The sequence below is a fragment of the Vulpes lagopus genome, chromosome X (assembly GCF_018345385.1).
Source record: "Vulpes lagopus strain Blue_001 chromosome X, ASM1834538v1, whole genome shotgun sequence".
Lineage (NCBI taxonomy): Eukaryota > Metazoa > Chordata > Mammalia > Carnivora > Canidae > Vulpes > Vulpes lagopus.
Genome location: NC_054848.1, coordinates 64,682,535 through 64,698,629, shown reverse-complemented (window position 1 = coordinate 64,698,629; position 16,095 = coordinate 64,682,535). Strand labels below are relative to the sequence as shown.

The 16,095-nt window shown below is 37.6% G+C and overlaps 1 protein-coding gene across 9 annotated transcripts in view; it reads left to right on the top strand.

Moving 5' to 3' along the window:
- RPS6KA6 (ribosomal protein S6 kinase A6) overlaps positions 1 to 16,095 on the top strand; it is a 199,826-nt gene that overhangs the window by 166,607 nt on the left and 17,124 nt on the right. For all 9 annotated transcript variants that reach the window (XM_041740158.1, XM_041740155.1, XM_041740161.1 and 6 more), the window contains 2 exons: positions 12,894 to 12,970; positions 14,789 to 14,906. In XM_041740158.1, coding sequence (XP_041596092.1) covers positions 12,894 to 12,970; positions 14,789 to 14,906 — 195 coding nt within the window. The remainder of the gene's footprint in view (positions 1 to 12,893; positions 12,971 to 14,788; positions 14,907 to 16,095) is intronic.

Here is a 16,095-nt window from a genome sequence, read left to right as displayed (position 1 = left end):
GACCACATCTTCTTTATCCATTCATCTCTCGATGGACTGAGGGTCCTTCCACAGTTTGGCTATTGTGGACATTGCTGCTATACACATCGAGGTGCAGGTGCCCTGGCGTTTCACTGCATCTGTATCTTTGGCATAAATCCCAGCACTGCAATTGCTGGATCATAGGGCAGATCTATTTTTAACTCTTTCAGGAACCTCCACACAGTTTTCCAGAGTGACAGCACCAGTTCACATTCCCACCGAAAGTGAAAGAGGGTTCCCCATTCTCCACATCCTCTCCAACATTTTTTGATTCTTGTCTTGTTAATTTTCCCCATTCTCACTGGTGTGAGGTGGTATCTCATTGTGGTTTTGATTTGTATTTCCCTGATGGCCAGTGATGCAGAGCATTTTCTCATGTGCTTGTTGTCCATGTCTATGTCTTCCAACGTAAAACTTCTGATCGTGTCTTTGGCCCATTTCATGATTGGATTGTTTGTTTTTTGCTGCTGAGTTTAATAAGTTCTTTTTTTTAAAATTAATTTTTATTGGTGTTCAATTTACCAACATACAGAAAAACACCCAGTGCTCATCCCGTCAAGTGTCTGCCTCAGTGCCCGTCACCCATTCCCCTCCACCCCCCGTCCTCCTCCCCTTCCACCACCCCTAGTTCGTTTCCCAGAGTTAGGTTCTTTATAGATCTTGGATACTAGCCCTTTATTGGACAGGTCATTTCCAAATATCTTCTCCCATTCTGTAGGTTGACTTTTAGTTTTGTTGACTGTTTCTTTTGCTGTACAGAAGGTTTTGATCTTGATGAAGTCCCAGTAATTAATTTTTGCTTTTGTTTCTCTAGCGTTCATGGATGTATCTTGCAAGACATTGCTGTGGCCAAGTTCAAAAAGGGTGTTTGTTGGCTGTTTTCTTCTCTAGGATTTTGATGGAATCTTGTCTCACATTTAGATCTTTCATCCATTTTGAGTTTATCTTTGTGTATGGTATAAGAGAATGGTCTAGTTTCATTCTTCTGCATGTGGCTGTCCAATTTTCCGAGCACCGTTTATTGAAGAAACAATCCTTTTTCCATTGGATAGTCTTTCCTGCTTTGTGGAATATTAGTTGACCATAAAGTTGAGGGTCCACTTCTGGATTCTCTATTATGTTCCATTGATCTATGTGTCTGTTTTTGTGCCAGTACCAGACTGTCTTAATGACCATAGCTTTGTAGTACAACCAGAAATCTGGCATTGTGATGCCCCCAGCTCTGGTTTTGTTTTTCAATATTCCCCTGGCTATTAGGGTCTTTTCTGATTCCACACAAAACTTAAGATGATTTGTTCCTACTATCTGAAGAAACTCCATGGTATTTTGATAGGGAGTGCATTAAATGTGTAAATTGCCCTGGGTAGCATTGACAATTTCATGATATTACTTCTTCCAATCCATGAGCAGAGAATATTTTTCCATCTCTTTAGGTCTTCCTCAACCTCTTTCAGAAGTGGTGTGTAGTTTTTGGGGTATAGATCCTTTATCTGTTTGGTTAGGTTTATTCCTAAATATCTTATGCTTTTGGGTGCAATTGTCAATGGGATTGACTCCTTAATTTCTCTTTCTTCAGGCTCATTGTTAGTGTATAGAAATGTGACTGAATTCGGGATCCCTGGGTGGCGCAGCAGTTTAGCGCCTGTCTTTGGCCCAGGGCGCGATCCTGGAGACCCGGGATCGAATCCCACGTCAGGCTCCCGGTGCATGGAGCCTGCTTCTCCCTCTGCCTGTGTCTCTGCCTCTCTTTCTCTCTGTGACTATCATAAATAAATAAAATTAAAAAAAAAAAAAGAAATGTGACTGAATTCTGGGCGTTTATTTTGTATCTTGCCACACTGCCAAATTGCTGTATGAGTTCTAGCAATCTTGGGGTGGAGTCTTTTGGGTTCTCTATGTAGAGTATCATGTCATCTGTGAAGAGGGAGAGTTTGAGTTCTTCTTTCCCAATTTGAATGCCTTTTATTATTTTTTCTTGCCTGATTTCTGAGGTGAGCACTTCTAGTACTATGTTGAATAGCAGTTGTGAAAGTGAATATCCATGTCTTGTTCCTCATCTTAAGGGAAAGGCTCCTAGTGTTTCCCCAATGAGAATGATATTTCCTGTGGGCTTTTCATAGATGGTTTTTAAGATGCTGAGGAATGTTCCTTCTATCCCTACGCTCTGAAGACTGTTGATCAGGAATGGATGCTATATTTTGTCAAATGCTTTCTCTGCATCTATTGAGAGGATCATATGGCTCTTGTTTTTCTCTTGCTGATATGATCAATCACATAGATTGCTTTACGAGTGTTGAACCAGCCTTGCATCCCGGGGATAAATCCCACTTGGTCATGGTGAATCATCTTCATAATGAATTGTTGGATCCCATAGGCCAGTATCTTATTGAGAATGTTTGCATCTGTGTTCATCAGGGATATGGTTCTATAATTCTCCTTTTTGGTGGGGGCTATGGGGATATGTCTGGTTTTGGAATTAGTGTGATGCTGGCCTCATAGAACGAGTTTGGAAGGACTCCATCTCTTCCTATCTTTCCGAACAGCTTTAGTAGAATATGGTTTCTTCTTTAAACCTTTGATAGAATTCCCCTGGTAAGCCATCTGGCCCTGGACATTTGTGTCTTGGGAGGTTTTGGATGACTGCTTCAATTTCTTCCCTGGTTATTGGACTCTTCAGATTTTCTGTTTCTTCCTGTTTCAGTTTTGGTACTTTGTGGTTTTCCAGAAATGCGTCCATTTCTTCTAGATTGCCTAATTTATTGGCATGTAGCTGCTTCTAATAAGTTTTTAAAATCTTTTGTATTTCCTTGTTATTGCTGGTGATCTCTCCTTTCTTATTCATGATTTTATTAATTTGAGTCTTTTCTCTCTTCTTTTTAATAAGGCTGGCTAATGGTTTATCTATCTTATTAATTCTTTCAAAGAACCAATGCTCGGTTTTGTTAATCTGTTCCACAGTTCTTCTGGTCTCTATTTCATTGAGTTCTGCTGGAATCTTTATTCAACCTCTTCTTCTGCTAGTTTTAGGATCTATTTCCTGTTTTTTTCTCCAGCTCCTTTAGGTGCAAGTTTTATCTTTCGTATTTGATTTCTTTCCAGTTTTTTTTAAAGATTTTATTTATTTATTCATGATAGTTACAGAGAGAGAGACAGAGAGGCAGAGACCCAGACAGAGGGAGAAGCAGGCTCCATGCAAAGTGCCTGACCTGGGATTCGATCCCGGGTCTCCAGGATCGCGCCCGGGGCCAAAGGCAGGCGCCAAACCGCTGCGCCACCCAGGGATCCCTTTTTTTTTTTTTTTTAAGTTTCCAGTTTTTGGATGGATGCATGTATTGCGATGTATTTCCCCCTCAGGACTGCTTTTGCTATATACCAAGGATTTTGAATGGTTGTATCTTCATTCTCATTAGTTTCCACGAATTTTTAAAATTCTTCCCTAATTTCCTGGTTGACCCTTTCACCTTTTAGCAGGATGGTCCTTATCCTCCACGTGTTTGAAATCCTTCCAAACTTCTTGTGATTGAGTTCTTGTTTCAAAGAATTACATTCTGAAAATATGCAGGGGACGATCCCAACCTTTTGGTGTTGGTTAAGACCTGCTTTGTGACCCAGTATGTGGTCTATTCTGGAGAAAGTTCCATATGCACTTGTGAAGAATGTGTATTCAGTTGCATTGGGTTATAGAGTTCTATAAATATCTGTGAAATCCATCAGGTCCAGTGTATCATTTAAAGCTCTGGTTTCTTTGCTGATGTTTTGCTTAGAAGATCTGTCGTCTATAGAAAATGCTGTATTCAAGTCTTTCAGTATATGTGTGTTTTTATCTAAATGTGTTTTAACTTTGGTTATTATTTGATTGATTTACTTGGCAGCTCGCACAATAGAGGCATAAATATTGATGATTGTTAGGTCCTCTTGTTGGATAGATCCTTCAAGTATGATATAGTGTCCCTCTTCATTTCTTACTACAGTCTTTGGGATAAACTTTAGTTTATCTGATATAAAGATGGCTACCCCTGCTTTCTTTTGAGGGCCATTTGAATGGTAAATGGTTCGCCAACTTTTTATTTTCAGGCTGTAAGTGTCCTTACGTCTAAAATGAGTCTCTTGTAGACAGCAAATAGATGGGTCTTGCTTTTTTATCCAGTCTGAAACCCTGCACCTTTTGATGGGGACATTAAGCCCATTCACATTCAGAGTTACTCTTGAAAGATATGAATTTAGTCTCATCATGATACCCATTCAGTCCCTGTTTGTGTGGATTGTTTTCTTGGACTTCCTCTTTCTTTTACAGACCTCCCCCTTAATATTTCTTGCACAGCTCGTTTGGTGGTCACTTATTTTTTCAGTTTCTGCCTATCTTGGAAGCTCTTTATATCTGCTTGTATTCTGAATGAGAGCCTTGCCAGATAAAGTATTCTTGGCTGCAGGTTCTTCTCATTTAGGACCCTGAATATATCCTGCCAGCCCTTTTTGGCCTGCCAGGTCTCCATGGAGAGGTCTGCTGTTAACCTAGTACTTCTCCCCATAAAGCTTAGGGATTTCATGTCTCTTACTGCTTTATGGATCTTCTCTTTATCTTTGGAATTTGCAAGTTTCACTATGAAATAGTGACATGTTGAGAGGTTTTTATTGATTTTAGGGGGGATCTCTCTGTCTCCTGGATCTGAATGCCTGTTTCCCTTCCCAAGTTGGGGAAGTTCTCAGCTATTATTTGTTCAACTATACTTTCTGGACCTCTGTCTCTTTCAGTGCCCTCTGGAACCCCAATTAAACATAGATTTTTCCTTCTGAGGCTGTCATTTATTTCCCTTAACCTATTATCATGATGTTTTAATTGTTTTTTCTCTTTTTTTCTCAGCTTCCTTCCTTGCCATCAACTTGTCTTCTATGTCATTCGTTCCTTCTTCTACCTCGTTAACCCTCGTCATTAGGTCCTCCAGTTTCTCTTGCATCTTATTTAATTCATTTTTAATTTCTGCCTGATTAGATCTAAATTCTGCAGTCATGAAGTCTCTTGAATCCTTATGCTCTTTTCTAGAGCCACCAGTAAGTAGGTTTATAATTGTTCTGCATTGGCTTTCTGACATTGAAGTGTAATACAAATTTTGTAATTTTGCGGGAGAGAATACTGTTTCTGATTCTTTCTTTTATGGTGAGTTTTTTCTTCTAGTCATTTTGCTCAGTGCAGAGTGGCCAAAAACAAGTTGTACCAGAATAAGGAGAAAAAGAGAGGATAAAAAGGGGCGGGGAAAGAAACAGTAAACAAAAAACAAGGGAGAGTATCCTCTGATTCTATATACTGTAAATCCCTCGACTTCCCCTGGAACTTTCTAGCACTATTTGGTCAATAACTTGCTTTTCCCCTGTCCTTCAAGCTGGTCTTCTGGGGGAGCGGCCTGCGGTGCTGATTCTCAGGTGTGTGCACCTGTGGGAGCTGCCCAGCCTCTGCCATGTGCATGACTCAGTGGGAGCTGTTTATTTTTTCAGGCCCCTGCTCATTCCCAAGTACAAGGTGACACTAGGAAGGGGAACAACAGTTGTGGCGGCTAGCTCTCCAGCTCTGGAGTCAGCTCCCACAGTAACTACCACAGCTCCCAGTCTGCAGGGGCCTGGATGCTCTGGGGCGTGGGGGCGTGGATCTGCACAGCTTGGGGCTGCCCAGCGGTAGCAGTGCCCTTGCTGCCCTGTGTCCTCTTAGCCTCTGCCTTTCCCGGGGGGAGCACCAGATCTTGGGCTGTGTCCCCCATCGCCCTTGGCTCCGGGGCCTGCACCGCTGGAATCACGCTCCCGGGGCTGTGTAGCCCCCTCCACATGGAACCCCTGCCTGAGCTGCGGCCTCAGCTTCTCTCAAGGCCTGGCTGGGCGCTCTGCAGCCCTTTAGGGAGCTCAGCCCACGGTGTGTGGTGCGCTCTCCCCCTGGGCACAGTTCCTCTGTTATTTCCTCTGGGAGTCTGAGGGCATCCCTGCCCCTTCTGGGATCCTGCCTGACCTCCTTGTGAGTGCCTTTCTGTCCAGGAAGAATGGTAAAGCTCCTGCTTCTCTGGGACTGGGCTTCCTGTCCTAGGGGCACTTGCTGCAGGGCCTTAACTCGGCTCCTCGCAGGGGCTCCTCCCCCTTGGATGCTTTTTTATTTCTTTTTTTTTTTCCGTCTTCCTACCTTGATCGAAGCGTGAATTCTCCTCACTCTAGCATTCCAGCTGTTCTCTCTTTAAATCTCAGACCGAATTCGTAGGTTTTCAGGATGACTTGAAAGTTATTTAGGTAATTTGGTGGGGACAGGTGACTTGGGGGCCCTACTCTTCAGCCATCTTGCCCCCATAAAATATTCTTGGATGCATAGTTTTCCCATTCAACACGTTGTAGATATCATGCCCCATTTCTGTGGCGAGATCTGTTGCTAACCTTATTTTTCTTTCTTTGTAATTTAGGGACCTCTTTTGCCTTGCTCCTTTTATTTTATTTTATTTTATTTTTTATTTTTGCCTTGCTCCTTTTAGTATTTACCTTTATCCCTATATTTTGCAAATTTAACTATGATATATCTTGGTGTTGGCTTTTTGATTTTGTTGATCTTGATGAGCATTCTCTTAATTCCTGGATTTGGATGTCTATTTCCTTCCCCAGATTAAGGAAGTTTTCAGCTATGATTTCCTCAAATAAATCTTATTTCCCTTTTTACCCTCTCTTCTTCTTCTTCTGGGATGCCTGTGGTATGAATGTTATTATGCTTCATATAGTTGCTGAGTTCCCTAAGGCTGTATTTCTGATACAATATTTTTTCTTTCCTTCTTCTTTTCAATTTCAGTATTTTCCACAATTTTATCTCTTTATCCCTTATTTGTTCTTCTACTTATTTCCTGCTTGTGGTCTTTATATCTAGTCTTTTCATATCTCAGTTATACAGCATTTATTATAATGGTTGGGCTAGATTTTAGGTCTTTTATCTCTGTAGTAATGGACTGCCTGGTGTCTTCTATGCTTCTCTCAAGCCCACCGAGTTTCTTTGTTATTCTTGTTTTAAAATATGGCTCAGACATATTACTAATATATCTGCCAATTAGTTCCTTGGCTATGACCTTTCCTTATTCTTTATTTTCACATGGATTCTTCCATCTTGGCATTTTGTCTTCTGTGTCTTAAGAAAGCCTATTATTTTTCCTGCTCCTGAGAGTAATGGCTATATTAAGAAGAGATCCTATACTGTTCAGGGCCTGGTGCTTCAGGAAGCATTTCTGGTTTATGCTGTGTGTACTCTGCTATTGTTTTGGCTATTCTTTTCCCCAGGTCAGTCCTCTGCATAGTTTCACCTTACCTTCCATGGAGAGTGTTTAGAACTTGTCCAATGTGTGGTGAGTTTTAAGTAAGTATGCTTTATTTTGCATGTTTAAAGAGGCCAGATACCATTTCCACTAGATCTGAAGGTTTGCAATACTTTATGGTCAGTCAGTTTGGTATGTACTCGGGAGGGGGTGTTGTACTGATCTTCTAGAGTAGGGGCCTACTGCTACTTTGGTTCTCAGGAATACTTGCTCTTGTGAAAAAGCACCTGTAGAGCACATGGAAGACAGGGTTCAGTGTAATTAGTTCATGCCTCTACTGTGATTGCTATGCTGCTCACTGAATCCCAACTGTGCTGATGGTTGGGAGGGAGATGATATCAGTTAGTACTCTTGTCTTCTGAAGAGGGATGTTTTCACCCATAGCTGTTCAGTTCACCCTCACAGAAGAGTGAACAGTCTCTCCTTGTGTGTCCCAGGCATCCCTCATATCCCTGCTTTCCCTCTTTCTCTGACCTGTCTGCCCACCTGGTGGTACAGTGCTCCTGTGTTTTATCCACATACCAGCTGGTTTTCAAGACCCCAATGATAGGAACCCAGCATGGCCTTGACCCACACTGATCCTCAGAAGAGTGTCTGGTGCTGGATTGTCTCAGAAGGGCAGTCATACAAGTATACAGGGGCTTAGAATTTACAGTAAAAACAGCAAATGCTAGTGTTTAGGTTAGCTGACCTCAGCAGGTGTCTTGGCTCTTATGCTAATGAGCAAGGCAGTGCAATGGCACCTGCCAACTCTTTTATCCCCTGAAGGGCAGTGCCATTTCTTCCAAATGCACTCCATAAAGGGTAACTGTCTCTCCCTGTATAATCTCAGCTCCTCTTGTTTTCCCAGTTAGTGGTTTTCAGGAAGTGTTCTTCTTGTACAATCCCCTGTGCATTCCTCACTCTTTCTTTCTTTCTCTCTCTTCTCTATCACCAGGGCTCCCTCCATTCTGCAGCTCCCGTGATTCTTTTCTTCCCCAAATCACGTTTCTGTATTTCCCAGCATCCATGACATGGCCTCTTTTCTCCCTGTAGTTGTGCAATTTGTTCTGTCAGTCCTCTCATTGATTCCTTGGATGTTCAAAATAATTGATTTGAGATTTATCTAGCTCTTTTTATGAGATGAGGCAAGCATGGGATCCCCTTACTATCCTACCATTTTAACCCTTCTCCCTTTAGCTGTGAAGGTTTTCAAGTGGGTACCTGGAGACAACTTCTTCATAACTAGTGCTTCAAATATGTTTGGGTAGTATTTGTATTTTTCAGAATACTTTGGTGTTTTTTTTTAATTATTTATTTATTCACAAGAGAAAGAAAGACAGAGAGAGAGAGGCAAGGACACAGGCAGAGGGAGAAGCAGGCTCCATGCAGAGAGCCTGACATGGGACTCGATCCCGGGACTCCAGGATCAAGCCCTGGGCCGAAGGCAGGCACTAAACCACTGAGCCACCCAGGGATCTCTGATTTCAGAATACTCTGAAGGGTTTTATTAGCAGTGCTAAAGCCTCTGCTAGCAATAAATTAATATCTGTAATTTTTATGAATGAAATACAGAAGTTCTGGGTAAGATTTGTTTCTAAAGTTTCAAACCTTTTCAAAAATTGTGATAAAGTATATGAAGTGCATTATCTTTTAAACTAGAATCACAAAGATTCTAGTATCCATGCAGATATTTGAATAAGTAATAGCATTTATGGGGGTGTAAATTTACTATTTTATTACAGTAAATAGCGTCCTTATTTGCTAAGATATATTCTTTTTAAAAAAGATTTTATGTATTTGACAGGAGGACAGGGAGGGGCAGAGGGAGACGGGCAAGCAGACTCTACACTGAGTGGAAGCCCAATGTGGGGCTCAATCCCATGACCCTGAGATCATGACCTGAGCTGAAACCAAGAGTCAGATGCTCAACTAACTGAGCCAATCAGGCTCCCTGCTAAGAGATATTCTAATTAATACAATTTTTGTTTATTAGTAAAGAAGAAATATATGTTCACTTTTTGATATGCATCAATTTGATCAACCTCCTAAGGTTTACTTCATGGATGTCCTTTTCTTATACCTGTGTTGCAAAAATTAATATATCTCCAGAAATACTTTATTCTTTATAAAAGCAAACACATGATATTTATCTACTAATATTTTTTGTCTCCTGAAGTCTAAAAATGATCCTGACTTAAAATAAATTGGGTGGAATTTGTGTGATGTGAATTGTTGAGCTATACCTCATTATTTATTAGAGCCTTTGTGGTCCCTACTGTTATTTACATAAGCCAGTTATATAGGTATTTTGATATTAGCTTTACAGGTTTGTACTCGTTTGTTCTTATAGTACACTTCAACTAGGAAAATTATATCTTGAATTTTATGTCAATTAGGTACTCATTATTCACGTCTAGTAATTGTTAAAGCCAAACATTAATATTTTTAGTCTTTTATAAATGAAATGTCCATGCTGCTTGTTATGTAATTCCTACTGTTAATGTATTATAATATTTTCATTCTTTTTATGCCTAAAAACTTTAGCAGTGGGTTTATTTTTAAGTTTTAAGTTTTTATTTAAATTCCAGTTATTTAAAAAATAAATAAATTCCAGTTATTTAACATACAGTGTAATATTAATTTCAGGTGTACAATATAGTGATTCAGTATATCCATATAACTTTTGTATTTTCAGAATACTTTGAGCACCCAGTGCTCATCAAAAGTACACTCCTTAGAATATAAATAATATTGAAAGGTAATAGAAGGGAAGGGAGAAGAAAGGGGTAGGAAATATCAGAAAGGGAGACAGAACATAAAGACTCCTAACTCTGGGAAACGAACTGGGGGTGGTGGAAGGGGAGGAGGGCGGGGGGTGGGGGTGAATGGGTGACGAGCACTGCAGGAGGCACTTGACGGGATGAGCACTGGGTGTTATTCTGTATGTTGGCAAATTGAACACCAATAGAAGTACACTCCTTAATCCCCATCAACTATTTAATCCATTCTGCCACTCATCTCCCCTCTAGTAACCATCAGTTTATTCTCTATACTTGAGTCTGTTGCTTATTGTGCCTCTTTGTCTCCTTTTTCACATTTTGCTCCTTTGTTTTGTTTCTTAAATTTCACATATGAGTGAAATCACATGTTATTCATCTTTCTCTGACTTATTTTGCTTAATATAATACTCTCCAGTTCTAGCCATGTAATTGCAAATGGCAAGATTTCATTCTTTTTATAGCTGAGTAATATTCCATTGTGTCTATATACCATAACTTCTTTATCCATTCATCAGTTGATGAGAACTTGGAATGTTTCCATAATTTGACTGTTGATAATGCTACTGTAAAGATCAGGGTGCATGTATTCCTTTGAATTAGTATTTTTGTATCCTTTGTGTAAATACCCAGTGCAACTGCTGGATCATAGTGTAGTTCTATTTTTAACTTTCTGAGGAACTCCATACTGTTTCCAGAGTGGCTGCACTCAGTTGCATTCCCATCAACAGTGCAGTTGCACTCCCACCAACAGTGCAGAAAGGACTCCCGTTTCTCCACATCTACATCGACACCTGTTATTTTCTGTGTTGTTGATTTTAGCCATTCTGACAGGTGTGAGGTGATATTGCAGTTTTTATATGTATTTTCTTGATGATCAGTGATGCTGAGCATCTTCTCATGCATCTGTTATCCATCTGTATGTCTTCTTTAGAAAAATATCTATTCATGTTTTCTGTCTATTTCTTAACTGGATTTTTTTTGTTTTTGGGGTGTTGAGATTCTTCAGTTCTTTATATATTTTGGATGGGACCCCCTTATCTGATATGTCATTTGTGAATATCTTCTCCCATTCCATAGGTTGCCTTTTAGTTTTGTTGATTGTTTCCTTTGCTGTGCAGAAGTTTTTGTTTTGTTTTGGTTTTTGTTTGTTTTGGGGCTTTTTTATGTAGTCCCTACAGTTTATTTTTGCTTTTGTTTCCCTTGCTTCAGGAGACATATCTAGAGAGAAGTTGTTTTGGCCAGTATCAAAGAGGTTACTGCCTCAGTTGTGTTTTAGGATTTTTATGGTTTCCTGTCTCACATTTAAATCTTTAATCCATTTTTTGGTCTTTAATCCATTTTGTGTATCATTGTGTATGGTATTAGAAAGTGATCCAGGGATCCCTGGGTGGCGCAGCGGTTTGGCGCCTGCCTTTGGCCCAGGGCGCGATCCTGGAGACCCGGGATCGAATCCCACATCAGGCTCCCGGGGAATGGAGCCTGCTTCTCCCTCCGCCTGTGTCTCTGCCTCTTTCTCTCTCTCTGTGACTATCATAAATAAATAAAAAATTAAAAAAAAAAGAAAGTGATCCAGTTTCATTCTCTTGAATGTTGCTGTCCTGTTATCCCAACACAATTTGTTAAAGACACTCTTTTTTCATTGAATATTCTTTCCTGCTTTGTCAGAGATTAATTGACCATAGAGTTGTGGGTTCATTTCTGGGTTTTCTATTCTGTTCTATTGAACTATGTGTCTTTTTTTTGCCATTACCATATTCATCACTACAGCCTTGTAATATCACTTGATGTCTGGAACTATGATGCCTCCAGCTTTGCTTTTATTTTTATGATGGCTTTGGCTATTTGGGATCTTTTAGGGTTCTATACAAATTTTAGGATGGTTTGTTCTAGCTTTATGAAAAATGCTGGTGGTGTTTTGCTTGATTGCCTTAAGGGATTGCATTAAGTGTGTAGATTGCTTTAAGTAGTATAGACATTTATACAGTATTCTTGCAATTTATTTTTCAACAAAATCTATTAACTTCATGAGGAAACTCACATGAATATGTGATAAACATATTATTTGATATTATCATCACTAGCTCCAAGACATGAAACAGCTACATCAATTACTACATGAAAAATTAATGAAACCTTCAGAATGTATCAAATAGGTTTTTGTCATCCAGAAATATACTACTCTTTCCAAAACATATAAGGCTTGGATGTAAAATATAAGTTCATCTTGCTTTCATTAAAGTATATATTGTCTTACCATCTTTTGCATGTTAAGGAAGTAGTTATCATAGATATTAAAAGCACAAGCTCTAGAGTAAGAATACCTACTATACTACTTACTAATTTTGTGATATTGGGTAACTTACATTTACCTTAGCTTCCTCATCTTCAAAATTAGAAATAATATCTACCTTATAGAGTCAGCGTCAAGATGAAAAGACAGTATTCTGTGTAGTACAATATTAATCTTAAATTTTGATGTGTGTCTGGTTTTCCTAAGGAGTGAAAACTTATTGGAGTCAGAGATCATATCTTCAATCTTCAAAGTTGTTTTTTTTTTTAATGACCCATCTGACTCAGTCACCCTATTAATAGCCATTTACTCAGTGCTTGCTAATTGCAAAAGACTTTGCTTTAACATTACAGTAATCTATTATTGAAAAGATTTAAATGATCTAAGTTTTTACATTGTCAATATTTGTGAGATTATTGGAAATACAACAACTATCTTTTGGCTGAGAAAACTGGGTTTCTACTGAATAATATCAGATAATGAATATTTCTTTCTCAGGTTCTCATGCAACAGGGCTATGATGCTGCTTGTGATATTTGGAGCCTGGGTGTCATTTTTTATACAATGTTGGCTGGGTAAGAAGCTTATATATTTAAAATAATATACATCATAATTTGAATTTCATCTATCTACTTTTATCTGGAAAGAAATGGACAGGTAAAAATAGCCTTGAGTAAAGTGCTACCAACATTTTAAAATATTAGCTATTATTTATTTATAGAAAGTGAAAACAAAGTAAGGTGTTTGATGAGGCACTATTCAGATTTATAATTAAAAGAATTTTCAATTTGAAATAAAACATTTAAAAATAAAGCATATATTTTTATTTTGGTATTTTATATTCCATGCATTAAGTATTTGAATTCTGGCTCTCCTGGTGATAGAGATTAAGTAAGACTGAGCATTATAAAAAATATAAATAGTAACAGAATACTAAACTATGGAAACATACACAGCAGCCTTCCAGAAAAAGATAAATACTAAAAAATGTAATAATTGGATTATGTTAATGTTGGTAATTTACAAATAATATAAGTGCTGTTTTAATAATGAGTAGCACATTTATTTAGGAATAAAAATTTATGGCTCTAGAAAAAGGTTTAGCAGTCTATTATAAAGAATAGAATTTGAAGAATTATAATATATACTTAGGTCTGACTTTTTAAAGAAGGCATTTAGTGTAATTTAAATATACTTGACATAATAGGAACATTATAATTATGTTATGAATATTGTTTTTTTTTCAAAGATTTTATTTATTTATTCATGAGAGAGAGAGAGAGGCAGAGATATAGGCAGAGGGAGAAGCAGGCTCCTCATAGAGAGCACAATGCAGGACTTGATCCTGAAACCCTGGGATCACACCCTGAACCAAAAACAGACACTGAACCGTTGAGCCACCCAGGCATCCCTGTTATGAATACTGTGATTCTGAATTATTTATGGACTTGGTAGTAATTACATATATCAGTATATTTTACTAGTTTTAGATATATTATATACTTATGCCAAAAATTTAGTTCTAGAGCACAAGAAGTACTAAAGCTAAGAGTAAAGTTTGCATATGAACTGCAGTTAGCCCTATTGTTTTCAAACCATGGGATACCCTTTCTAGATTGCTGCTTTCAAATATTTAGTTTATAACTAACAAAAAATGAACTTCTGTGTAGATGTATTTAGATGTGTTTAGTGTTATCTCTACTTAATTGTTACATGAGAGAATTAAGGTATTAGCATATTAAGATATCTTCCTCATATTTCTTAACCATAAGCCTTTCTACTCCCAAATTTGAATACCATTTTCAGTTCCCTCTGTTAGAATCTTACAAAACTGATAACTTGTTATTCTATAACTAATTTTAAGCAACTTTAACTATATAATCTGTTTTCAACTATAGTTATATTGATATAAATATTTAACCCATTGTTTTTAGACATTAATTAAAATATTATTAACCTGTTCCCATGGATAATACTGATAAAATGCTAAGGAATACATTTTAACTAATCAATAAATACATTCTAAATATATAAACTTGACAATTTCTTCATAGGTATATTTGGTTTGCTAACTTGTGCCTGGGAGAATTAAAAATTTACCTATTTTATTCTGGTCCAACTTTAAACCTATAGCTTTACATGAAATGCCACCTTTATTTTACATTGATTAACTGATCAAAGTAAAGATTGATGTAAACAAGACTATTAAATAATTCATTATGATTAAGTTAAATGAAATATAAAATTTGATATGAAGAGTGAAGGAAAATATTAGATGATACTCTTAGTTTACTCTAGTAAATATTTGCATGTTGTCTTATACTCATCACTTTCAACTAGATTTAATTTGTATGTTAGGCTCTAATGTCTATTAAAATCTATTTTATTAATAGCTACACTCCATTTGCTAATGGCCCCAATGATACTCCTGAAGAAATACTGCTACATATAGGCAATGGCAAGTTCTCTTTGAGTGGTGGAAATTGGGACAATATTTCAGATGGAGCAAAGGTATAAATCATAAATATCTTTGGTTTTGTTGAATTCAAATTAAATTGCTAAAATCTTTAAGTTATAGCTTACTCTGTATTTACAGATTCTGATGGTGTTATATGTCAGTATTTGTTTTTAAGTCAAGTCACGTTTATATATGGATTGAACAAGGTGAAGGCTGAATTTTTTTCTGACACACTTGGGGACCATATTTCTGTCATATCAGTTTATATGTTTTCAAGTAGTATAAACCGTCTTCAGTATTAATCAAAACTAAAAATGTAAGCCTACTGGGGAAAAATATATATTTAACAACTAAAGCTGACTTATGTATTTAGTGTAATTTTACATATCATTTCTTCTTTTGCACGCTGACTAGTAATTATGCAGTTGTTTTTAAGATTTTATTTATTTATTCATTCATGAGAGACACAGAGACAGAGAGAGAGAGAGGCAGAGACACAATCAGAAGGAGAAGCAGGCTCCACGCAGGGAGCCCGACATGGGACTTGATCCCGGGCCTCGAGCATCTGGCCCTGGCCTGAAGGCGACGCCAAACTGCTGAGCCACTCGGGCTGCCCGCAGTTTTTATAATGTTAATTTATTCTTTGAAAAGATACAAACTTTTTCTCCGTAGCTCCTAGATATTTATGATTGATAATTTAAGGCTGTCCAATAGTGATATAATGCAAGCCACATATGTAATTTAAAAATTTCTGGTAGCCACATTATAAAACAAAAAAAGAAACAGGTGAAATTATTTTAATGATATGTTTTATTTAACCTGGTATATCTTTAATATATCATTTCAATATCTAACCAGTATAAAAAATTAGGAAGATATTTTAATATCCTTTTTTTATACTAAATCTTCAGAATCTGGTTTACAGTTTATATTTAGAGCCAATATAAATTTGGACTATCCAATTTTTTTAAACCTTTAAAATTTTTTTTCATTAATTTTTAATTTGCATGTAGTTGACACACAATGTTACATTGGTTTCAGGTATACAGCATAGTGATTCAGGAAGTTTATACATTATGCTATACTCACCACAAGTTGGACTACCCACATTTTATTTATTTTTTTTAAAGATTTATTTATTTATTTATGATAGACATAGAGAGAGAGAAAGGCAGAGACACAGGAGGAGGGAGAAGCAGGCCCCATGCCGGGAGCCCAATGTGGGGCTCAATCCCAGGACTC